Source organism: Sinocyclocheilus anshuiensis, unplaced genomic scaffold (genome assembly GCF_001515605.1).
Source record: "Sinocyclocheilus anshuiensis isolate Anshui unplaced genomic scaffold, SAMN03320099.WGS_v1.1 scaffold373, whole genome shotgun sequence".
Classification (NCBI taxonomy): domain Eukaryota; kingdom Metazoa; phylum Chordata; class Actinopteri; order Cypriniformes; family Cyprinidae; genus Sinocyclocheilus; species Sinocyclocheilus anshuiensis.
The window spans coordinates 393,089-419,958 of record NW_015537962.1 but is presented as its reverse complement, the minus strand read 5'-3'; the positions used below and the strand labels follow the sequence as shown (position 1 = coordinate 419,958).

General features: G+C 34.4%; 1 protein-coding gene and 1 pseudogene across 1 annotated transcript in view; one reads left to right on the top strand and one right to left on the bottom strand.

Annotated features, from left to right (window-relative positions):
* LOC107667515 (proline dehydrogenase 1, mitochondrial-like) overlaps positions 1-1,626 on the bottom strand; it is a 25,068-nt pseudogene extending 23,442 nt beyond the window's left edge.
* Positions 1,627-3,795: 2,169 nt separating this feature from the next.
* The window catches only part of LOC107667270 (scavenger receptor class F member 2-like), a 37,144-nt gene continuing 14,069 nt past the window's right edge, over positions 3,796-26,870 (top strand). The window contains 9 exon segments of the mRNA XM_016458905.1: positions 3,796-3,899; positions 9,272-9,330; positions 9,411-9,512; positions 11,512-12,031; positions 13,709-13,927; positions 14,624-14,752; positions 16,423-16,506; positions 20,204-20,341; positions 22,119-22,216. Coding sequence (XP_016314391.1) covers positions 3,796-3,899; positions 9,272-9,330; positions 9,411-9,512; positions 11,512-12,031; positions 13,709-13,927; positions 14,624-14,752; positions 16,423-16,506; positions 20,204-20,341; positions 22,119-22,216 — 1,453 coding nt within the window.

The following is a 26,870-nucleotide window of genomic DNA, read 5'->3' as shown; positions in this document are numbered from 1 at the left end:
TTTAATATTGTGAAATATTTAAAAAATTGAATATTTAGAAATATTGTGAAATATTTATAACTGTTTTCTATTTTAAGAAAAATATATATATTTAAAATTTATATTTTAAAATGTAATTTATTCCTATGGTGGCAAAATTTAATTTTCTGTCACATGATTCTTCAGAAATCAGCCTAAAATGCTGATTTGATGCTCAAGGAAAATGTATTATTTCTTTGATGAATAGCAAGGACAAAAGAACTGCATTTGAAATATAAATATAAATATAAATACATTGTTAAAAAAGAGTTTTGTCACTTTTGACCAAATTAATGCATCCTTGATGAATAAAATAATATATCTATCTATCTATCTATCTATCATAAAATAAATCTTAAGCTGAATGTCTTGAGTAACATTCTCGTATCTAGACGATAGACATTGTATTATGTTAAGTTGCTCACAAATCTTACCAGTCACCTTGGTACCTATAAATCAATTGAAGCAGCTTAAACACGGTAGTTTGTGGATGGAGGGAGCAGAAGAGAGCACTTACCCCATCTCTTTCCTCTCAGCCTCTTCCTGTGAGAGATCTTCTTCTATGCTATAATCCAGCACAGCTCCCACTCCATACGCTTGGTTCTTCTGCACTACAGGCCTGATGGACTGATGGTCCCCCCCTGCCACAAACTGACCGTAGAACGTCCTCTTCATAAACTGCTCAAACATCTTCTGTCCCAACAACTTTCTGCTGAGGTCCATTATCTGTAGGAGACAGAAATAGTCTTGTCAAAGCATGCATATTCTTTTAGGTATAAGCACTCAACACATATGAAATTATGAATGATTTATTGTGCTTGTTAATTGTTTTGCCTAAAAATGCCACTTGTTATTTAATGCAATGACATGCATACATTTTTAAGTGTGGTTTAGGTGCCTTAGAGTTTGGGGCCACTGTATATAGAGGATAACATGGAAATATGGCATTTGAGTTCAGTACGTCCACATTATGGATGGCCTTTGTGATTTGTTATTAAAACAGGACACAATTGTCCACAAAACAGGTCAATTGATGCTTTAAATTAATTAACTTTTTTTAGCATTATAATTATACCCATACACAAACTGTGTAGAATTTTGTTTTCCATTTTAATATACTTCAAAATATAGTTTAAATTCTATATAAAACATAGGTTAAAATGTATATTTTAATGTGTTGCTGTGATGGTCATGTTTAATTTTATGTTACATGATCCTTCAGAAATCATTCTAACATGCTGATTTTGGTGCTCAATAAACATTTCTTATTTATTTTGAAATAGAAAAGACTTCTACATCATAACAAAATATTTCTGTCACATTTGACCAAATTAATGCATCCTTGCTGAATAAAAGTATTAATTTATTTCAAAATAAAAAAAATAAAGCTATTCAAACTATTAAATGGTGTGCAAACTCTTTACATTTTTTTTATGCAAAGTTAGTCTGCAATGTACGTTAGTCTGTACTATAATAAATATATAAATTGTTAGATAGCCTACCATTTAAAAGTTATGATTAAGTGTTCTGGACATCTGGATGTGGGATCTCTTGCGTCTGTAAAGGCTTTCTAAAGGTCAAACATACTTGCACATGTCTGAGGTTCATTCTGCCCTTGCCATTAATCTTGACTCTACAGTAACGCTACACACTAACCACGTGACTTCTTCCTGACAAGATGCCAATACTGTCAATCATCTGGGATAATGCCACATGAGTTGCCAAAGGTTGTGGGTTCGAGTCTCGTACCGGCAGGGATTGTAGGTCGTAATTTTTGGTCATACAGTAAAGGCATAATTCGAAACTGCAAAGTGCAAAGTGTTACCAGTTTGAAAATTCAAGAATAATAGCAAAGTTAATACGAATTATTTCTAAATGCAGCACTGTTCTTATTTCGCTCTGCATAACCTGAACGAAAACATTATTATTTTTTTTGCTAAGAACGAACCGAAATGAAAACATTTCGCTTTTAATCTGTGTATTTAACAGCCTGGAAGACCTTCCCAGGGCAGTACCTTGCCTCACCGACTAAAATCAGGGCGCCCACTACGGAGACGGCACCAGAGGTGAGGGGGCACAGTGGCCGAGGTGGCCGGGCCGGGCCATTTTGTTTTGCTGTTACTCTCTTGTCGTTTAGTTCTGCTCTTGCAGTTGTGTTTGTGACGTTCGTTACATAAACAGAGGGGGGAGCCGTTGCATTGTTAAAGTAATTCACTTTTACAATACTGAGAATAAACTACTTACCTAAGCTGACAAAACATCTGGAGATGTCCAAAAGTTATTCATAAACAAAATAATTTAAAAAAATGAGTTCACTTATTCAAACCGCAAAACTGTAGGTCCGTGATCTGTACTATAATTTACAAAAAATATATTTAAAATGCCTCATAAATGAGAGGAAGAATCTGTAAAGGGAATGGACCAATGTAAATTCAAGATAACTACGAAAAATGCACGTATTTTGCTATTTGTGAAAATGTCCACAACAATATGAAACACGTTAAACACCAACCCATCTGCTTCAAAAAAAAAAAAAAGAAAGAAAAGAAAGGAAGACAGCATGGCTGCTTTTAAATAAAAATCTTCTATGTAAAAATATTTGTACTGTGTGACTTCAACCCATATTAGGCTTATAACCCATAGTATTTATAGGTCTATATTGGAAAGTCAGGTAGCAAAGACTACACTCTAAAAAATGCTGGGTTAAATACAACCCAGTGCTGGGTAAAATAGGGACAAACCCAGCGGTGGGGTTACTACCCAGAAGTTAAACATTTAACCCAACGGCTGGGTCAAAACAACCCAATTGCTGGGTTTGTCCCTATTTTACCCAGCACTGGGTTGTATTTAACCCAGCATTTTTTAGAGTGTAGGCCTAATCTATTTATCTATTCACGTGTATTTGTTTATTTACTTCTAAAATGCCAATATTTCTCTTTTAGTGGTTATAATTATGGGTAGGTTGTAATTATTATATTACATAAAACAACAAAAGTCTATTACATAGGTAAACTTGTGCGCATTAATGACATGGCAGCGTGAATGCGTTTGCGCGGGGTTAGTAAGCATGTTGACGGGGTTAGTAAGGGGGGCTGGATGGGTCCACGGTTAAGACCTAAGCATATAGGCCTACTATAGTCACACCCACTCGATGAGGAGCTGCTCGGGTGGTTTCGGTCAGAATTTAGGAAACCGCTGCACGCCAAAGAGAGCAGGCGCACCGAATTCCCAAGAGTAAGAGCCGGCGATAGGATATCACCAATTAGGAATTTCCCTTCTGAAAAGAGAGCACGACCCGTTTTAAAGTTCCTTTTGTTTTTCAAAATGGACGCGCATAAAGTTTTGCAGAACTTTTTTTTCTTGACGCATTCTGAAGCAGCATATCCTCTCTGAAAATCTGCATTTTTGGAAATAATAGCGGAAAACTGGGGATATCAGCTAGGGTGTCAGAAGTGTCCAGCAATGCACCAGTTACATCCACCAGTGTTTGGAGCGCATAATAAAGGCATAAATTCTCCTCAGGAACTGGGGCTGGACGGAGGGAATAACAGCTTGGCTTTATAACTTCTGTGCGCCCTCTCCTCCTCTTTTCTCTTCTCTGCCTCAGCCCTTGGAGTCTGAAAGAGAGCGGATAAACGATTTATGCGGATAAATTAACTTCCAACCGATTTAAGTCGATTTAGGAGATACAGAATAACCCGTCTGAACTTCTAGAGATTGTAAAGAAAAGGAATGCTGAGCAGAAGAGGCGCATGGAGAGATGCTGTTTCTTCTACCATGGATCTAAAATTAGCGGTTTTACTGCTTTTGCTTCTATGCTTGTGCCCTGTTTTCAGTCAAGAACTCAATCCAAAGGGTAGGAACGTGTGCAAAGTTCCAGGGTAAGTCGGATGAATAACTTCTAGGGGGTAAAGGAAATAAAAGAAAGCATTAATGTCTTCTGATCGTATGGTAGACGAAATGCACGATATTAAGCAAGTACAAAGGCCAGTACAATGTGAATAGGTATGGAAATCAAAAGTTATTAAATCAACGTTTATTAAATGCAGCAGTAGCCTAATTAATGGCAATTAAACACTATTTCTGTGAGCTTCAAGAAAACAGTTGTGAACATGTAGTAGTATATTAAATTAAGAGTTAAAGTAAAACAATCACAGATCTTTTACATTAATCTTTATTTTTAAAGTTAAAGATAAGGCCAAGTTGTTTGTTATTTTTCTTATTTCTGATTGTTATAAAGTAATAAATCATAATATATACACGAAAGTGTACAGAAATAAGTGATTAGTGACTTTTAAAACTCTACTAAAGTTGTTTGTGATGTTGTTCCAAATAGTGATTTGAATCTGATGTGTGTCAGTCATCCTGTTTCACATCTGGTTCACTGACACACATTGAGGGATAGGGGGCGACACCAAATATTCAAGCACAGTCGTGGCACAGTTTAGATATTGTATAAAAGCCTACGTTAATTGGCATTAAAATACTTTTTAAAGCACATGCAAATGTTTTATATTCGCTTAAAGGACAAAAACAATAAGCCTCATTCTATATCAAAGATCTTGTAATAATATTTCAGTTTACTGTACTCCACTCATTATTTCAGAGTTTGAAACATAAAATAAAATGACCTGTACAGTTGCACAGTCGCTACAGATTGTAAACTCTTCCCTAACCTAATCACAGAGGTCACTGAGGGTTCGACATCTAGCCACAACATACTGTATCTATGACCTACATTTCATTAAAGGGAGAGTTCATCCCAAAATGAAAATTCGGTCATCATTTACTCACCCTCCAAACCTCTATGAGTTTCTTTCACCTGCTGAACACAAAAGAAGATTTTTTGAAGAAGAAGAAGAAGAAGAATGTGAAATTAGTTACTGGTATCCATTGGATTCATACTATGGAAATCAATGGCTACCAGTAACTGTTTGTTTATCAACATTCTTCTGTTCAACAGGAGGTGGAAATTCATACAGGTTTGGAACAATATGAGGATGAGTAAATGACAACAAAACTTTCATTTTTGGGTGAACTGTCCCTTTAAGAATGGATGTAGAAGGCTCATCAGAGTCTTGATCAATGTTGATGTCCAAATAAATCTATTAAATAACCAATCAAAACATTTACAAATTGCACAGACCTTCACAATTTAACGATTGACTATTTTAATGGCCAATGCCGAGCAGGATGGACGATGATTTATGTAACGGTTATCAGAGGCATTTCCACAGTGAATTTCAAACTGGGGGAATTTTTGAGCCTGTTCTCATGCATCCAAAAAATTATGTTTACACCTTTTATAATTAAGGTTGACATTTATTTTTTCTCAATCAAACCTTCCGCAGATCATCTGCTTCAAACTACATAAAAGGAGTTATCAAAATGTCAAAGCTACTCTTTTCCATCAAGTGATCCAGGACTGAGAGTAGTGCAAAGAAATAATCACCATACTTCCATACTATACACTACCTTTCAGAAGTTTGAGCTCATTTTTAAAAGTAGTCTCTTATGCTCACCAAGGGTGCGTCTATTTGATCAAAAATACAGTAAAAACAGTAATACTGTGAAGTATTTTTACAATTTACTGTTTAACTGTTTCTGTCTTAATATATTTTCAACTGTAATTTATTCATGTTATGTCAACGATGAATTTTCAGCATTATAAGTCCAGTCTTCAGTGTCACATGATCCTTCAGAAATCATTCTAATATGTGACCCTGCACCACAAAACCAGTCATAAGGGTCAATTTTTAGAAATTGAGATTTATGCATCATCTGAAAGGATTCATGGAACATGATCTTTACTTAATATCCTAATGATTTTTGGCATAAATTCAAAATCATTAATTTTGACCCATACAATGTATTTTTGGCTATTGCTAAAAATATACCCCAGCGACTTAAGACTGGTTTTGTGGTCCAGGGTCACATATAATGATTTGCTGCTCAAGAAACATGTCTTATTATTATCAATATTGAAAACAGTTGTGCTGCTTATTATTGTGTCGGAAACTGGCATTCAGGATTCTTTGATGAATGAAAAGTTCAAAAGGACAGCAGTTTTTTGAAAATTGGAAATATTCTGTGACATTATAAATGACTTTTCTGTCACTTTTGATTAATTTAATTCATCTTTGCTGAATAAAAGTATTAGTTTAAAAAAGTACTTACCCCCAACTTTTGAACTATACTTTTAATGGTAGAATCGCTGAAATTGAATGGGTATTTATTTAACACAATATTTACAATAATACTTTGAATTGAGCATGGTGAATCTGGTGATAATCTCTAAATGGTCAATGAATTGGCCTGGCCGACATACCAGTCTGTCACTTGCCCCAACATGTTCACTGTAGGGGTGTGCGATATTAACAAAAAATTATATCTCGATATTTTCTGGGATTTTATCGATAACGATAATTAGACGATATTGTGCTGGCATCTTAAGGACTGCCGTGGACAGCTGACTTGATATTCTTCATATTCTGTGCAGTGGTCAGTTCACACTGATAGAAATAAATCTTTTCCAATAAGTTTTAACTGATTTTTACATTTTATGGGCATTTTGACCTTTATAAAGACTTTTTTTTTCTAAAAGTGTCCATTATCTTTTGAATACTGATATTTGAAATTATTTAAATAATAAAAGATACTCTGAATGTGAAATTAAAGCTGCCAGTAGGTGGCAGCAAGTCACTGTTAATAAGTGAGTCAATACGATTGAACCGAATCATTTAAACGATTGATTCATTCAGGAACAAAACGGCGTCATGTTGCTCAGAGACGCAAAACAGCGCTGTGGTTTTGTTTGGAGTTATTTTTTGTTGTCGAAATAGCGCAAAAACAGGAAATATGGTGTCTAAAGCGCAAGTCTCTTAATTAACTTCTTGTTTATTGAACTGTTGTAAAAAATCAATATCACACACCAGATGCGATCTAGTGTGTATTCTCACAAACCGAGATTCTCACCAACCACAGACGTTGACAGGAAGTTCATGTTCGTTTTACAAAATTGCTCAGAATTTCCACGCAGAACATTATTGTTGCTGAATCAGGTTTTGCCCTCAAGCTGTTGACTGATGCTCAATTTCCATTCGTTTAAGCTTTCATCCACAGTCATAGCTTCACGTTCTGGCTGTGGTGTGTATGTTGGGTTTGACACAGAGCAGAGAAGTCAGGGCTGTGGTGTAGATCATCTGGCTAAGACACGCACACAAAGGCTAAACAAACTCTGACTGAAGGCAGAGAGCGGCCCCCACGCTTCAGAGGAAGCCAAAGTGTGGACAAGGCTTCTCTGGGGTCACATGTGGAGGAATATGAGGGGCGGCATGTGTCTTATATCCAAGGAGCACTTAGAGAGTATTACATTTTAAGGGGAAGCCACTTGAAGTAGAGATAGCGGGGATAATTTGAAAGGTTTAAAGAAAAGTAGGAAGATCATTTTGTTTTTCATGCATGGAATGTTAGAGAGTCTTTAAATGAAACTGCTCTTACACATGTTTTCCATTAAATCGCTTGATATACACTGCAATACAAAAGTATGTTTTTTTTGTATGTTTTTGAAAATGTATCTTACATTCACCAAGGCTGCATTTATTTGATCAAAAATGCTGTAAAAATTGTGAAATATTATTACAATTTAAAATTACTGTTTTCTATTTGAGTATATTTTAAAATATAATTTATTACTGTGATGAAAAGCTGAATTTTTTGCAGCCATTGCTTGCCTTTCAGAAATCATTCTAATATGCTGATTTGCTGCTCAAGATTCATTATAATTATCAATGTTGAAAACAGTGTTTGATTAAAAAAAATTGAAAAAACTGATACATTTTTTTCAGGATTCTTTGATGAATAGAAAGTTCAAAACAGCAGCATTATATTTACATTTCTTTACTGACACTTTTAATCAATTTAATGCTTTCCTTGCCAAATAGAAGCTTTAATTTCTTTAAAATAAAATAATAATCAAATTAAAATCTTACTGAACCCAAACGTTTGAATGGTACATTATTGTACATAATACAATTGTCAAAAGTCCAAAAGAACAGCATTTGTTTGAAATAGACATCTTTTGCGGCATTGTAGATGTTTTTACTGTCACTTTTGATCAATTTGATGTATCTTTGCTGAATAAAAGTATTAATTTCTTTAAAAAAAAAAAACTGACCCAAACCTTTAAATGGTATTATATTAGTCTACAAACATGTTGAAACCTTCAGATACATTGTGCTGTGGTGCTCATATGGGAGACATGGGTTCAATTCAGGCCCTAATTGTGTCCTGAACCCATTCCTCTTTCTTCCCCCCATCATTTTCTTTCAAAGAAAGGCATGCAAGTTGCTGCAGCAGGCCTGTTGTGAGATGCTTTGAATAAAACATCCACCGCACACACATGCAAAATTCCGCCGGGATCATATGTGATGGATTAAGAGTAATTCATGCAAAAAAAAATGAAACTTCTGTCATCATTTACTCACGCTCATGTCGTTCCAAACCCATATGACTTACTTTCTTCTGTGGAACACAAAGGAGATGCATAATGACTCATGCACTATATTTCAATTCTTCTGAAGCCGTAAGATAGCTTCATGTGAGGAAAGTGAACCAAATTTAAGTCATTAATCACTGAAAATGTATTCAGAATTGGTGCATGAAGAACTGCAAATGAGATTTTTTTTCTTCTTTTTAAGTAAATAAATACAGACATTTTATATTTTGGATTTAAACAAGCTCAATTTAATATTCTGAAAAGCTGTTTCAAAGCTTTTTTACGTATCTATTAATATGAAGTCCAGACTGTTTATTGGACTAAATTACTGGTCTAATGAAGGATATTTGCATTACTAATCAAATCAGGCCTTATTTTGGATCCAGTCACTTATCTGACGATGCAACAAAGTTAGTGCTGCTGAGAGAGTGGAGAATGGAATGAATGCTTACGCTTGTGTTTGTGTGACTGGATGCGAGTCAGTATATGTTTGCTATCTGAAACATCTGCGCTTGTGAAGCTCCGGAGGAGCTACAGATGGCATCCAGACATTTGCAATATTCCTCAAGAGCCACATGCTTAAATCTTTCACGGACAGATGAAACTTTGGTCAGGGCATTTGCAAAATATTCTGACGCAAATGTTTAATGATCCGCTGTCCTTTCAGATAGCAGTTTAATGCAATAAAGATTGAATATTCCTTAACTAATAAGCCAGTGCACTTACCTTGACCTTGATTTTGCATCTTATCATCAGGTCACCAGGGCTTACGTGTTGCAGCGGATGGGCGCAGCAAGGCGAAGAGTGTTTAACACGTAAGTGTCATTTCCTGTATGTTAGATCACTTCCTGAGTGTCACTTGATTTATATCTTGATTATGTCCTTCTCCCCTCAGCGCTCTGCGAAGGTAACTTCACTTGTAATGAGAACGAGGTGTGTGTCCGACCAAACGAATGCCGCTGTCGTCACGGATATTTTGGGGCAAGTTGTGACACAAGTGAGTTCAAGCTAATTTTAATCATTAAAAACTAATTTTTGCCTTCTACTCCACGTCAGTTAGCTTTAATGTCATCAATATGCTAATATGCTCAAAAAATATTTTGCAGATATATGCATTTAAAATTTACACTCTTTCATTTTTCAGGTTAGTGGCCTAAAACACTATATCCATATTTTTGTCCAATAAGTTGCTCTTAAGAATATGACTTGCAATAGCAAATCATAATGTTCCAATGTTATGATCAAAACAAAAGGCTATTTATAAAAACAGTCAAATCCTTCATTATGTCCCTCTCCAAATTCTTCTTTTAAAGGCATGTACTTCAAAATAAGAAAACTGTGAGAAAAAAATAAAACGCTGTTAACATTAGCAACTCAAAAATTGACCCAATTGATACTTTAAATATGTCTCTTTTCCTAAAGAAGAAATATCATAATCTTTCATAAAGTTCCTTCACTTCTAAAATGACTTTTCATTTCTAATGACAAAACCAATACCACGTGAATAGGGAAAAACACAAATTAATATTTATTTCAATTCACTCCCATTCAAAAGTTTGGGGTCAGTAACGTTTTTTTCATACTTTTATTCAGCAGGGATGCATTAAGATTAAATTGATCAAAAGAGACAGTAAAGATATTTTAATGTTACAAAAGATTTCTATTTCAAATAAATGCTGTTCTTTTGAACTTTCTATTCATCAAAGAATCCTAAAAAAAAAATGTATTACAATGCCCAAATATTAACCAGCACAACCGTTTTCAACATTGATAATAATAAGAAACTTTTCTTGTGCAGCAAATCAGTATATTAGAATGATCTCTGAAGGATCATGTGACACTATAGACTGGAGTAATGCTGAAAATTCAGCTTTTCATCACAGGAATAAATTACATTTTAAAATATATTAAAATTAATTTAAAAAAAGTAAAAAAAAAAAAGTTAATTTAAATTGTAATATTATTACTGTTTTTACTGTATTAATTTGATCACATAAAAGCAGCTTTGGTGAGCAGAAGAGACTTCTTTATAAAATGTTTAAAAATCATTACCAACCCCAAACTTTTGAATGGTATTATATTATATACAGTGTATCATGCTTATAAGCAGCCTTTTAGGTAACACTTTCTATGAAGCCCATATTTATAATACATTATAAGAGTATTCTTAAGGCATTATAATGAAAGCATAATAATGTATTATAAAAAAAACTTGTTTTATCATCTCATGAGTAATCATGCATTACAATATTTACTTATTTGTGGTTATAGCTTTTAAGATTATGATGATTTATAACACACAATGAACACAATGCATCCACTTAACTTACAATGGATTATATTTCCCATAGTTATAATATATTATAAGTCTCATATCTTGCCATTGTTAACTTGTTACTTTACTTAAAGCAGACAAAGATCACTTATAAATAATAACAACAATAATAATAAAAATAATATTTTTTCTTAAAACAGCCATAAGATCAGATATCTGATCAGATGAATGTGTAATATGGCACATTTGATTTGAACTATATGTATTGTAATCTCAGTAAAATACTCTATACAGATCTTAAATAAATAATGTCAAGATATGAGACGTATAATCCATTGTAAATTAAGTGGATTTAACATGGTGTTTATTGCGTGTTATAAATAATCATAAAAGTTGAGTTTTATAATCTATTATAATTATGATTATTTATGAGATGAAATGGTTTTTTAATAATGCATTATGCGTTCATTATAATGCCTTAAGAATACCCGTATCATGTGTTATAAAAATGGGCTTCATAGAAAGTGTTGTCGAATTGTGTTTACAAAATAAACACTTTATGCTATGGTGAAAGAACTTATTTAACTGACCAATTTTAGTTTTATAATCAACATAAAATATTGTCTGATATGCTTTCAGCTTCCCAGTTGCACAGTAAACATGTTTCTTTACCTTTTAACACTGTAAACTACAACCTGTGCTTTTTTTTTGACTCTTCTAGAGTGTCCCGCTCAGTTCTGGGGTCCAGACTGCAAGGGCATGTGCACGTGTCACCCTAACGGTAAATGCGACGATGTGACCGGGAAGTGCACGTGCTACCCAAACCGCTGGGGTGAGAACTGCGAGAAGCCCTGCAACTGTCAGAAAGGGAAATGTGACCAGGAGACGGGCAAATGCACCTGCCATGCCGGTTACTGGGGGCCGCAGTGCAACAACAACTGCTACTGCAGCATAAACTCGGTGTGCGACCAGAACACGGGCCGGTGCATCTGCAACCCTGGCTGGTTCGGCCGTAACTGTGGCGCTCCGTGTGTGTGTAACAACTCGCCTTGTGAGCAGTTTTCGGGCCGATGTCAGTGCAGGGAGAGGCTCTGGGGTCAGCGCTGTGAACGGCACTGTCAGTGCACAAACGGGAAGTGTAACCCTGTGGATGGATCATGTACCTGTAAACCCGGATACAGAGGAAAGCTATGCCGGGAGCCGTGTCCAGCTGGCTTCTATGGACAGAACTGCAGAAACAGGTGAGGAAAAAGTTATATACAGTACAAGAGTCCCTTATACTTAATATGGCTGCATTTATTTAATTAAAAAAAAACTGTAAAATGTAATACTTTGAAATATTATTACAATTTAAAAAAACTATTTTCTATTTTGAAATATTTTATTAAATGTAATTTATTTTTATGATGCAAAGCTGAATTTTCAGCAGCATTACTCCAGTCTTCAGTGTCACATGATCTTTCAGAAATCATTCTAATATGCTGATTTACTCCACAAGAAACATTTTGTATTATTATCAATGTTGAAAAAAGTTTTGCTGCTTAATATTTTTTTGTGGAAATTGTGATGTACTATCATACAAAAGGGGCAAGTACGATTTTTTTTTTAATTAACTATTAATTAATTAATTAATTATTTAATTCGTTTTTTTCAGTAGACGTGCATCAAATTGATCAAAAGTCACAGTACGGTATTTATAATATTAAAATATTTATATTTCAAACAAATGCTGTTGTTTTAAACTTTCTAGCATCTATTCATCAAAGAATCCTGAAAATAAAATATTAGAGTTACCACAAAATGCAGCAAAAACTCAATTTTGATAATATGAAGAACAATTATTCATAATTGAGCACCAATAATAAAAGCATCAAATCAGCATATTTCACTATATAATTTGCAAAACAGTTTTTAAAAAATCTGTGTACAGAATATTGGTGTTCTGTTTAATTGTATTGCCACAACATCATTGCAAAAAAAAAAAAGTATTTTTGTTAGTTTTGCAATATATATATATATATATATATATTATACACACACACACACACACACAAAGAAAAACAAATAGATAGAATAAAAAAATAGAAAGCTAGAGTTTTAAATAAAAAAAGAAGATAAATGTAGATAAAGTAGAATTAAATAGAATAGAAAGTGCTAGAGTTAGAGGGTCAAATAAAGATGGAACAGATGTGTTTTTAGTCGTTTCTTGAAGATGGCTAAGGACTCAGCTGCTCGGATTGAGTTGGGTAGGTTATTCCACCAGGAGGGAACAGTTAATGGAAAAGTCAGTGAATGTGATTTTGTGCCTCTTTGAGATGGCACAATAATGTGTCGTTCACTTGCAGAACGCAAGCTTCTAGAGGGCACATAACTCTGAAGTCATGAATTTAGGTAAAGGGGTGCAGAGCCAGTGGTGGTTTTGTAGGCAAACATTAATGCCTTGAATTTAATGCGAGCAGCTACTGGTAGCCAGTGCAAATTGATGAACAGCGGTGTGACATGCGTTCTTTTCGGCTCATTAAAGATTAATCTTGCAGCGGCATTTTGGATTAATTGTAGAGACAATACAAATGTCTAAAAATCCTTCAATCAATACATCCAGATATTTTCTGAATAATATATCAAAATTAAGTGAGTTTAAAAAAAAATACTTCCAATGGGGTAAGAAAACTAATATAGTTTTCCTTTTGAATCAAGTAAAATTTTTTGACCTCGTTGGCAGATATTTGTTCTTGTTTTAAACACAAACTCACTTTGATTTGAAAAAAAAAAAGACTTAATATCTTATGGTACTTTTATTTGTACCTTGATATAAGAATGTTTAGATATTCCTACTGGAGTAAGAAAACCATCTTTATTGTATTCTGGTTTTGACTGTACCTGAACCATCCGGTCTTTTCTTGTTTCTGTTGATCCAGGTGTGGCCACTGTAAAGGCCAGCAGCCCTGTAAGGTGACGGAGGGTCACTGTGAAACGTGTGAGAGCGGCTGGAATGGGACAAAATGTGATCAGCTGTGTGCAGAGGGTTACTTCGGAGAGAACTGTAAGGATCAGTGTCCGCCGTGCAAAGACGGTCATTACTGCAACCGCATCAACGGGAAGTGCTCCCACTGCAATCCCGGCTGGATTGGAGATCGGTACAGATTTTCAGCAACTGTAGCTAACCGTTACAAAGTTGAGAAGTGAGGGGGGAATTCACTAAAAAAGGAATTATGCTACTGACAGAGCTGTTTATTTACATACACTATCTGCATTTTCAGCATCATTACTCCAGTCTTTAGTGTCACATCATTTGCTGCTCAAGAAACATTTCTTATTATTATCAATGTTGAAAATAGTTAGAAATGTATTTGAAACAGTTGTCTTTACTGTCACTTTTGATTAATTTAATCGCATCCTTGCTGAATAAAAGTATTAATAACATTTAAATAAAAAAAATCATTTGAATGTAGTGTAAATGTTAATAAATGAAATAAAAAATAAATAAATAAAATGTTAACCAGCAAATATTGCTGATTTTTATGAACGAAGCACAATCTATAATACAAATATTTGCAATTAAGAGAATTATAATGGTGCTGTAAACCAGCTTGATTAAACTAAATTGCACGTGATTAGTAAATAAAACTATGAAATATATGTTTTTGCTATGAAATATCATTCCCAAAAGTGGAAGTGTACAAAGTTTTAGTGAATTCACCTCTGAAACTTTTATATGTTGCTCCTTAAGTATTTTTTTGGAGATTATTTTGATGAAAACTGAAATAGTCTTTGAATTGACCAATTGCATAACCTCTACCTCTTTCTCTTTGCATCTCTCTCTCTGTATTCAGCTGTGAGGTGCGCTGTCCTAACGGCACCTATGGAGAAAACTGTGAAAAAGACTGCAGCCATTGTTTTAATGGAGACTGCCATTTTGCCACAGGAGAGTGTCTCTGTGACCCTGGCTTCTATGGGACATAGTAAGTCACATCTGAGTCATGCACAAATGTAGGTCATCTTGATATCTAGGCCTGTTTTCATTGACCAATGAATCACAGAAAAACCCAAAGACTCATGCTAAATGGTTTAAAGAAGAGCAAACCTTGCTAAATAGGACACCAAAAATGGTTAAATATGCATTGATTCTTTGTAAATCGAGACACTAAACATGTCCATCGCAGAAAGACATGGTGATACTCAGGGGAGTATCACATAAACACATAAGTGTATGTTTTGTGAGGAAAAGCATATCTTTGCCCTTATAACAGAAGGAAAGCATTTTTGATACTCTGTTGGGTATAATTACTAGTGCTGTCAAACGATTAATCGCGATTAATCGCATCCAAAATAAAAGTTTTTGTTTATATAATATATGTATGTGTACATTGATTATTTATTATGTATATATAAATACACATACAGTATATATTTTGAAAATATTTACATGTATATACATCTATATATTTATATTATTATATTTCATATTTGTTCTTAAATATATACATGCATGTGTTTATATTTATATATACATTATAAATAAAACAGTACACACTCATATATTATGTAAACAAAAACTTTTATTTTGGATGCTATTTATCGCGATTAATCATTTGACAGCACTAATAATTACGATTGCAAGACTTATTAATATTGATGAGTCTGAATCACTTAAATGTTCAGATTTCACTTAAACTTTGTACAGAAGATAATTTCAGTATTAAATAATTTTTATTTTATTTTTATTTTTTGGGGGGTTGGTTTTAAACTTTTTATTTTTATTTAAAAACATTCCTGTAATGGCAAACCTGAATTTTCAAGTCACACGATCCTTTCAGAAATCATTCTAAAATGCTGATTTGCTGCTTAAGAAACATTTATTACTTATTATTATCAATGTTATAATGTAATATTTTTGTGGAAACCTTGATAGATTTTTTTTCAGGACTCTTTGATGAATAGAAAGTTAAAAAACAGCATTTATTTGAAATAGACATCTTTATAGATTCAGATTTCTGTTTATTTCTTAATACATAAAAAAAAAAAAAAATTAACTGTCTTTACTATCAAATTAGTATTAAGTACATTTAAATAAAAATCCTACTGACCTCAAACTTTTGAAAAATGAAATAAACAAACGTTAGAATATTCAGCCTTCAAATCTAAAATGGCCAGTGATGACATCCTTGTAATATCTGCATTCTGAACTGCAAATTGTTCCTTCAGTAACTTTATTTCACTTGATCAAACCTATCTTTAACCTATCTGTCAAGTGAGACCAGTCACTAAACATTAAAGACTATTGGAAATTATTCTAATACGGACCACACAATGCACATGAATCATATCACACCTTTATCTTCGGTTGATGAAACATCACTTGATCGAAGATCTGAAAGACAAGATCAGAGAACACATTAAAACAGAATTCATTTTTACTTCTTTTCTTTAAAAGAGAAAATCTGTTCTTGTTTCATTCATTGCAAATGCTAAATTCCTCTTCCCTGTTCTTGCATTTCCAATATCAACATAATTGCCTGTAACTGCCTTGTTCCATTTTCACTGGAAACTCCTGTTGCTGTGTACACAGTGCTTATACTGATTCTTTTCATCACTGTTTTGTATGTGCTCTTTGTATTTCTCTTCATTTTAGCTGCAACCTGACCTGTGAGTTTGGTCAGTTCGGAGTGAACTGTGCCCAGACCTGTTCCTGTCATGACAAGAACTGCAACCCAGTGTCAGGGGCCTGCAACCTATGTAAGAAACCCTTCCTACCTCTCTTTGGGAAAAGCAAATGTAACTTCTCGAGCTTTCTGTTATTTCATTTGCTATGGCGACTCAGCAGAACTCCAATAGTGTTGAGACATACTTGTGGGGTCCAACATCAGTCACATTTTCCATTACGTAAAGGGGAGGGGGGAAAATAGCTGCCCAGTTGACGCCAAGGTCAACTCAAGATTCAACCTTTTGACTCACGACGGATTTGTGAGGACATCGGTTACTAAAAGTGGAACGAGATGATTTTAAATACAGCAAATGCAGCATGACATCACGTCATGATCATTATACGCAATATGCATTGTATTACAGCCACCTTGATTTTTCCAGGCTAAACAGTTTTCGTCAATGGTGCGCAAAAAAGGATAAGGAAAGGAGAAGTTCCAAACAGGACGAAAAAAAAATACCATTAAAGTCTTTTTAAAAAATCATTTTCTTAACCATTAATGTTGTTTTGCTTTCCATTAAAGCATCCAAACATCCTTAAAATAAATAATTCTTTACAAGAAGGCTTGTTTTCAGAGAATTCGAGAATATATTTAAATGAATAATTAAATGTATTTTTGGCACTTAAAACCTTTATATATAATGCATTTAAGTATAAGGTATTCATAATGTACATTGTATTGCATTATATCTTTTCATAAATAATTGTAACCAAAGGTAAAATGTATTATAATATTTGAAGGTTTGTTTGTCATGTTTTAATGCATTATACTTTCTAAAGATATAGCAATGAATAGATGAGTCTTATAATGTTAAATGTGGATACAATTATTCATGAGATCATATAATACATTATAAGGTGCATTACAAGGAGTAAAACAATTGTTTTGATAATACATTATTTATAAAGGCTTTAAGTAAAGTGTTTCCATATTTTTCTTACCCCATTGACAAGTAGTTGTTGTCATGTTAAGCAAAAGTTTGTTAGGTTTATGCTTAAAACAATACTAAATATTTGCCAATGGGGTAAGAAAAATAAATTTCTGTCCAAGATATATTCTCTGAAAACAAGTCTGGTTATCTTATTTTATCAATGTTAATATATTTTAACAAAAACACGCTGTTTTCCAAAACATCTGAATAAACAAGGAAAATAACATTTTCATAACCTAATAAAAACGTTCACAGAACATAAAATCGGTAGCTAGGATGCTGATAAAAAACACATGTTTTTCTGCCAATACATATGATTCGTTTGCTTTATGCAAAGTCGTCAAATCCATTTGATTGCTTTGCGTGAGACCCCAAATTCAAGTCATTACTCACTACTCTTCATTTGAGAAGTGTATTTATAAAGTTAATTAATTTTATTGCACCATAATCTTCAATATTACTGGATTAAGGTCATTCCTGGATTAAGGAATGAGGTAAAAAATCATATGTTTTCCTTCAAAAATCTATGAGAAACTTGCTGTGCAGGCAAATAAAAACACAGTTGCTATTGGTAACATGCCTGCATAGTCCTCACTATGTAGGTCACTGCCGTAGACAGCAGCAGTTTAACATGGCGGCCCTGATGGTGTTTCCAGAGTGGAGTTTTACGGCTGTGTTTTTTGGCTCTTTTCCTGCCTGCTCATCGAGTTAGTGAGAGACGAGGTTGTTTCACACAGCTGAGAGAAATACTACAGGAAGAGAGCGAGAGAGAGAGAGAGAGAGAGACAGTAATGAGAAAAGGTGTGGGTCAGCAGAGGTTTCACAGGGACCTGAGTGAAAGCAGTAATGATGTCATCGTGGCCGACCTCAATGAGGCCTTCCTTGAATGCAGCTGTGCTTTCATGTGCCCATACCCCACACTACACCCGGACTGAGCTCCACACTTGTGACAGAATCTAGAGCACAAATCAGAGAGTCAAATAAGTTGTCATCAGTTATTATGCTTTAACTGTTTTCAGTTGGCTTTCGAGTAGCAAATATTTGCACAAGAAATATTATGAAAGGAATATTTGGGTTCAGCTGAAAATAATATTTCTGTTTACTCAAAAATGAACTTTTGCTGAAAATGTAGTCACCCTCAGGCCATCCAAAATGTAGATAAGTTTGTTTCTTCACTGGAAAGATTTAAAGAAATTTAGCATTACATGACTTGCACACCAGTGGATCCTCTGCTGTGAATGGGTGCCGTCAGAATGAGTCCAAACAGCTGATAAAAAGTGAACTCTAGTCCATCAATTAACATCTTGTGAAATGAAAAGCTGCATGTTTGTAAGAAACAAATCCATCAAGACGTTTTTTTTAACTTTAAGCCTCTATCCATAATATTGTTTTCTTCAGTGAAAAAGTAATCTCGTCTGAATCAGGAGAGAATTATGCAGAGATCAAGCACCGTTTACAAGTGAAAACCGTCCTAAACAGTTCTAAACAAATATGTCGGTGGATTGTGATGTGAGGACAAAAGGGGATGGACTTTTTCGTGGAGGAAGCATTATTATGGATTATGGACTCGTATTTTGGCCAGAAGCGATGATTTAAAGTTAAAATGCCTTAATCATGGATTCGTTTCTTACCAGCACAGAGCTTTTCGCTTCAAAAGATGTTAATTGATGGACTGGAGTCATGTGGATTACTTGTGGATTATTGTGATGTTTTTATCAGCTGTTTGGACTCTCATTCTGACGGCACCCATTCACTGCAGAGGATCCATTGGTGAGCAAGTGATGAGATGGTAAATTTCTCCAACCCTGTTCTGATGAAAAAACAAACTCTTTCAAATCTTGGATGACCTGTTGTTGAATACATTTATTGAATATTTTTTTTTTTTTTTTTAATTTTTGGGTGAAGTATTCCTTTAAAATTGTTCCAAAAGTACAATTGGCACACAGATTTAAAATGCATTTTAAATAAACAAATGCCTCTGATAAACTGTGTTACGTACATAGTTTATGGCCTGCTGGATGGGTCTGGATCTGGGTTTACTTTAAGTTTCACTTTTGGACTTTGAAGTTGCTTAAATATAAAGATTACACATGTTGGATGCACCATATTTTTTGTCTGGATTATCCAAGGCCAGTAATTATTTCAGTATGTATTATTTGGCTAATAACTGGCCTTGGACAATCCAGACAAAAAATACAGTGAGTCCAACAGCTGAAATTCTTCATTCTCACCAGTGCCAAATTAAGCATCCCAACATTGTCTTTGTTTATGAACGCAAGAGCCAAATGGCCACATTTTATGCTCCAGTGATAATGCCTGTTGGCAACAGATGCAAAGAAGCCACTGGCAGAAGTCCTGCATATCACAGGACACAACTGCTAGCTCTTAAACTCCTGAACTGGTGTGGTAATTGCAAGGACATTTTGGTTCATTTCTGTACAATGTTCTTTAGTAGGCAAAATTTAAGGAAATGTAAAAGCTGTTTAATGTGAAACAACGTTTGCAATGATGCAACATGAAATTATTCTTAGTATCGATTAGAAAATATCTGAAATTATTATACGGCTCTTTGGAAGGCTTGATGCTGATTGGTCAGTTGTGTCATTGTGTAGTCAATCAGTATCACCATCTTAAAAAGACTAAAAGGGTTTATTTCTCTTTAAAAATCCATAAGATCTGTCGCGTAGGCAAAAGAAACTGCTTTTTGCATTAACGGAATTGGTTAACTTTTGTACAGCCATATTTTCACTGAACGGCCTCCATCTCTCCTGAAAAAGGTCGTGTTAAATGAAACAACTGAATACACGTGAGTTTTGTGGTAAATTGCAAACTTTACTCAACTTCTGTCTCACGCTGGTGGTTCTTCTCTCTCTGCTGTGCTGCTGCTTCCTCTGTAGCAACAAAGACAACCGCAAGTAAATTTCTCAATCCAGTTCTTACTAAGTCCCAACCTTCTGAATTAAAAGCTAAAGGTTGGAATACTTTCTCCAATTACAGTTTAATACGCAAAGACAACTATTAGATGGTCATTTAGATTTTAGGAAGAGTTTAAACATAAGGCCTCTTTCATTAAACTTTCACAAATATGTGACCCTGGATCACAAAACCAGTCTCAAGTCGCTGGGGTATATTTGTAGCAATAGCCAAAAATACACTGTATGGGTCAAAATTATTGATTTTTCTTTTATGCCAAAAATCATTAGGATATTAAGTAAAGATCATGTTCCATGAAGATATTTTGTAAATTTCCTACTGTAAATATATTAAAACTGAATTTTTGATTAGTAATATGCATTGCTTTGAACTTAATATGGACAACTTTAAAGGCGATTTTCTCAATATTTTGATTTTTTTTGCACCCTCAGATTCCAGATTTTCAAATAGTTGTATCTCAGCCAAATATTGTCCTATCCTAACAAACCATACATCAATGGAAAGCTTCTTTATTCAGCTTTCAGATGTATAAATGAATGGTTTTGTGGTCCAGGGTCACATATAAGTAATTGGCATGTAAACTGGACTTTCACAACTCCTCCGAATTCACAGATGCTTTGTAAACCTCAGATTTGATAGGTGAACGTGTATGTTAATGAATTCCAATCATTTGTAAATAGGACACTTTCATTATTTGAGTGGTTTGATGTCAAAATTGGGCTAAACCAGTAGTGTGAGTTTGAGGCAGAACTATTTGCAGAACTTATATGCTACACTTTATAATTGAATAACACTCAAAGCACGTAAAGTATTTAGAGTGTCAGATATATCCCTTTACTAATTAAATAATCAGAAATACTAGTTTAAACTCAAACGCATTTCTGTTCAAAAGTTTAGGTCTTATGCTCACCCCTACTGCATTTATTTGATAAATAAATATAAGATATTTTCTATTGTAATATATTACAAAATGTAATTTATTCCTGTCATGCAAAGCTGAATTTTCAGCATCACTACTCTAGTCTTCAGTCACATGATCCTTCAGGAATCATTCTAATATGCTGATTTCGTATTATCAAAGTTGAAAACAGTTGTGGGGCTTAATATTTTTGTGGAAACCATGATACTTTTTTTTTTTTTGTCACGCTTCTTCAATGATTCTTTGAAGTTTTGTCATAATTAATATAACAGCTTTAAACAATTAATCTGGAGTGGTTCTGCTCACACTGTACAAACTATGTGTGAATGTAACCGTATTTCATGATGTAAAACGGGCCATATTCTGCATCGACGGTGTGAACGTGTCCTTTGTGTCTCCCTCAAACTCACTCTGCTCTTACACCCCTGGCAAAAATCATCTTTTAACAAAGCCTGTCATCAGAATTGTTCACAGTTCGCTGAAGTGAAAGCCTCCTCTGTTCTCCAGTGGTCAGTTGGGAAAACTCAAGACTCTCGTGTTCTAGAAATCACAGTCGGCTGTTTTCTTAAACTTTCCACCTTTTCTAAATGGCTGGAAAACTACAGAACGTAAAGACCAACTGAGCCTAGATTTCCTCAGTTTGCCCGTGAGGCAAATTAATCCATCTATTCTTTCTTCATTTGAACATCATATCTACAATCTCGATGCCGTTCATGCTAGAAGGCTATTGAGCTACACTAACACACATCTACAATATGCAATCCATTTCTAGTCAGTGTAATGTTGGTCTAACGTCACCCTTCCTCTTTCAGCCCTGACCAGGAAAACTCCACCAACAGCAAGAAGGCCAAAATAATCCTCTGCGGCGGATTCAGTCGAATCAGCACCAAACTCCCCAGAATCCCTCTGAGGAGACAAAAACTACCCAAAGTTGTTGGTATGTCTTCATTTTCCATCATCTGAAATTACATATGGTTTAGGTCAGTGTGTCATGAGTAAACAGATCCATGCAACAGATGAAAGAAGCACTTAATATGATGTGCCTGATGTTTAGTCTTCAATGGTTTAACAAAAACAGCATATTTAGCAAGTATACATACTTTTCATATTAGAACATTATTTTGATGTAAATCTCCCTCAGCCTAAACAGACAGTGACATTTGTATATATTAGCAAAATAAACAATGTTCATACGTGAAAAGGACACCACGAGCATATAAAAGTTGACTGACTTTTTATAAACTACATTTTTATCAAACAAATTATGAAAAAAAAGCCTAATATTTGTTATATTTGTATTGTTCCAAATAAAATAACTATGTGGAGAAAAACTGTAATTATATATAAGGGACCAACTTATTAAAGCCTGTTTATGAAAGCTAGATAAAGTTAAAGGTATTTTAGAGATATCAAAGCTGCAGTGCAACAGAAAATGTACACCTCCGACTGAACTAAAAATATGATTTGGAATAATGTTCCAAAAGGATGCGGGGTTGTTTAAAAATGACTTTATCCATTTAACTTTAAAGGAATTATTAAGAGTGGATAAATCCACTAACTCAAAACCCCCCATAGCCCGATCAGCTAGCATAACGTTTTTTTTTTTTTTATTATTAATTAAGTGAGTTTTAGAATTCCAAACAGTCTACTATAATTTTGTCCAATGTTTTATAAATTTCCACAGAAACATCCAGTGCTATAGCAGTATAGATAACCTGAGATAACCCATCTGCTTTAGAAAGCAACACTCTACCTGCTATTGACAGATCATGCTGTAAGCAGGAGTTTAATTTGCATCAGATAGAGAAAATAAGAGGTTAAAAATTAAGCTTTGATCTCTTTTTCTGATATTTACATATAAGTATACCCAGGTATTTGATCTCGGGTTTGACTGGGATGTCACAAATTTTAACATCAGTAGAATCTTTTATAGATACGTTTAAGTTAACATTTATGGATTTTAAGACTTAAACCAGAAGCAGAAGAAAAAAAAATAACTATGTCTAAGACTAAAGGAACTTGATCTTTATTTTCCAAAAAAAAGAGTTGTGTCAGCCAGTTGGCTTATTAATATTGATCGATTTGCCACAGAGATACCTATTTTTGAATGTGCCTTGATGCCTCTATCTATTTTAAACCTATGAGTAGTACCATGTTGTAATTTGATTGAAGCATTGGCACTATTGTACAAAGTTTGAATTGCATTAATAAAATTGGGGCCACAACCAAAAATATTCAAGGACTTAAGAATAAAAGGGAATTCAATTGAATCAAAAGCTTTATAAAAATCAAGAAAATGCAGGAAACTGTCATCAGGGATCAAATCTGAGTGATCTAAAATATCAAGAACAAGTCTAATATTGTTTAAAATAAGTCTGTCTGTCATAAAACTCCATTGACATTCGTCAATTTCATAGGACTATGGCTAATATTTTGTAGTCGTTATTTAGGAGACTTATAGGTCGCCAGTTTTCCAATTGAGAGTGGTCTTTTTGAGGTTTAGGGATCACATGTACAAAAATCAGATGGTGCGCTTACCATTCTGGTGATGAAATTGCGTCACTTGCACTGTTTGCGGACCCTTGCGTACACGTAAAAACCGAAGTATACTCTGGCCTTAATAGGCTTCATCAGACAGTGAATGCTTTTGGACTCTCAAGATGTGTTTTTGTTGGGGGTTTTTTTTGAGTGGCATACTCGATAATGTCAGCGTGTACATCGATAAAACACCATTAACATTTACGAACTAACATTTCACAAAATATCCTTTTTTTATGTTTCACGATACAAGGATGAGTAAATTATGACAGTTTTAAATGTTTGGGTGAAACATCCCTTTACGCAAATCATTTGTTGGTTGACTTGACTCTGTGGTGCTTTCAAATCATTGCTGTGTTTGATTGAATGGTCTGTCAAATCAACTTCTGGTTCAACCAATGGCATGAGTAGAGGCAGATAGGGGTTTTTTGGGAACCTGTTTGGAAGGAATCATAATTCAAGCAATTCCCTTTGGTTCTGCTACTGGTTAAGAGCTTCGGTCGGATTGAAAAGCGCTTGACCCAAACAAAGTCTTTAGGGTTTCATCTGAATGGAATGCTTTGGGTGCACGTTGTATTTCCCTTGGCTCGCTGTGAAGCTTCGAGTCCTATTAATCTGTACCCAAACAGACATTCGTTTTCTTATTCACCGCATTTCTCCCCTCATTTCCCTATTTCTTGTTAAAACAGACGGCTGGGAGCTGACCGTTCCCCAATCAAAGACTCCTCTGTTTTTGCCAGGATGGAACCCCTGTGTGGAGTTCTTGTGGTTGGGGAACTGTATGGCTGCAGCTGCCAGGAGTCCGTTTTAGAGGGAATGTTAAAGTCCCCATGAAATCAAAATTAAAGTTTTTTGGGTGTTAGTATCAATATGTTAGTCTTAAGGTTATCTATAAGGCAGTGTGCTCCAAAACAGTGACAAAACAGTGTTTCTAAGCATTTCAGGGGACCTTTAAAGTGGCCATGAAAGCATATTATACTTTTTTCGAGGCAGTTTGTTTGTGATATTCATTTTGGACTTGCATTCGTCTCCGGGACCAAATCATTAAAGGCATGGCATACTTAAGTTAGGACCGCCGAACATTAAATAAAGTGAGTTGGGCTTTTTAAATAGAAAAATGTGGGTTAGTTTAGCTGTGGAGTTTTACAGCTGTTTTGCTTTAGCATGCACAAATAAAAGAGGTCAAACAACTAGACCAATTCACATTGAATAGACCATGCTTTCCACAATTTCCTGAATGAGGAAAGCTCACACAAAAATAAAAACTCCGTCATCATTTGCTCACCCTCATCTTGTTCCAAACCGGTGGAAAACAAAAGACAATTTTAGCAAATTGCAGAAGCTGCTCTTTGTCATACCGGGGCTGTCAAGTTCCCAAAACAACAAAAAAAGATCATAAAATTTTCCCTGGAACTCATGTTTTTTTTTAAAGTCTTCTGAAGTCATAAATTAATTTTGAGGGGAACAAACCATTTAAGTCAAGTACTTAAATATCTTTTACATTTGTGCATATACAAAGTTTACACATTGCAATCAGATACTAATTAACTTGATTGATATCAAAATGAATGACATCAAATTAGGTACCATATTTGAAAAAAACAAGACACACAAGAATAAGATTTTAGATTAGATTTACAGCCCCTGGTCACTTTGTGCTTTTGTTTCATGGGGGGAAAAAAAGCAGTCTGAATATAAAGAAAAAATATAATTTGGCTGTGGAGTGGGTAAATGATGACAATTTTATTTTCAGTGAACTTCTTCCATTTAGCCTGCACTTGAATATGTCTGAAATATCATTGCATAGATATGAAATTGTATATCTATATAAAAAAATAAAAAAAAATAAAGAAAAACTATTTCTGTTTAGTTAACATTTTTCAATGTAAGATGTCAGAGCAAATTATTGTGCACATTTTTCAACTTTGGACACTTAAGTCACACTTGAACATATCTGAATGTCATTGCATTAAATAATAATAAAAATAATAATAAAGTGCCATTTAAAGAAAGACAGCAAAAGCATGTTTTAAAGCAAAACATTTCACAAAAAGATAAGCTTGTTAGCGTTTATATGATAAAATAATAGATAATCTGTTTAAAATGAAAGGTATTTAGACAGTAAATTGTCTAAATGTGTAAAGTGTTCATACTTAACATGATTCTCTACACCTGTGGTTAGTCTGCTAAGACACCTGTGTGAACTTGAGGAGAATTGACTTCATAGATCCACTAAAAAACACAGAAACACCAGTTGACTGAAAGGCGTGAAGAAAAAAAGTTTGGAGAAAAGCATTAGTATTTATCAAAATGTGACATTTTGTGTGTCTTAATGCAATGACATTTTATGTGACTTAAGTTTCGAAAAGAACCATTTGGATCTCGAGTCATCTCCAAACCACAAGAACAAATCCAGGTCACAATCAGGGGAACAAGAGATGAATTCTGATATTACAAAGAACATGGATGGCACAGTTTTAATTAAAACACACAATACCCCAGTGTATGGGTAACAGGCGGTCACGGGTGAGCACTATTTAGTTATTTAATGACCAAGAGAAAGCCCAGAGCCATGCTGTCCTCCAAGAGACACATGCTAATTTACCACATTACATAAGTTAAGAGTCACTGCCATCATAACAGTGTAAAGAAAAATCCTCGGTAAAACAATAATGTCACTGTTGGTTAGGGTTGGGTATGGCCTGCAGATTGTTTCAATAAAACCCCTCAAGCTGTAAAACCCTGGAAAGACAACAAAGAACAAGCAAGTAGTAAAATGCAATAAGAAGATGGTACTTTAGCTGAAGAGATATGCTCTTGAACACAAACCATCCTCAGACTTTATGAGAAAACTTGAGTGAGAATGCATGTAAAGCATCTCTTTCATCTGACAAAAAAGGATGGTTTCTTTTCACGCAAAACTCTTGATTGGTAAACAATTGGGGTTTGCGATAACATATGAGAGGAAGAACCGAAAGCAAACACAGATGTAACATAGACCCTGTTCTCTTCCCAACCCCCTCCAACTCTTTACTTCATGGGTGGAGCTGGAT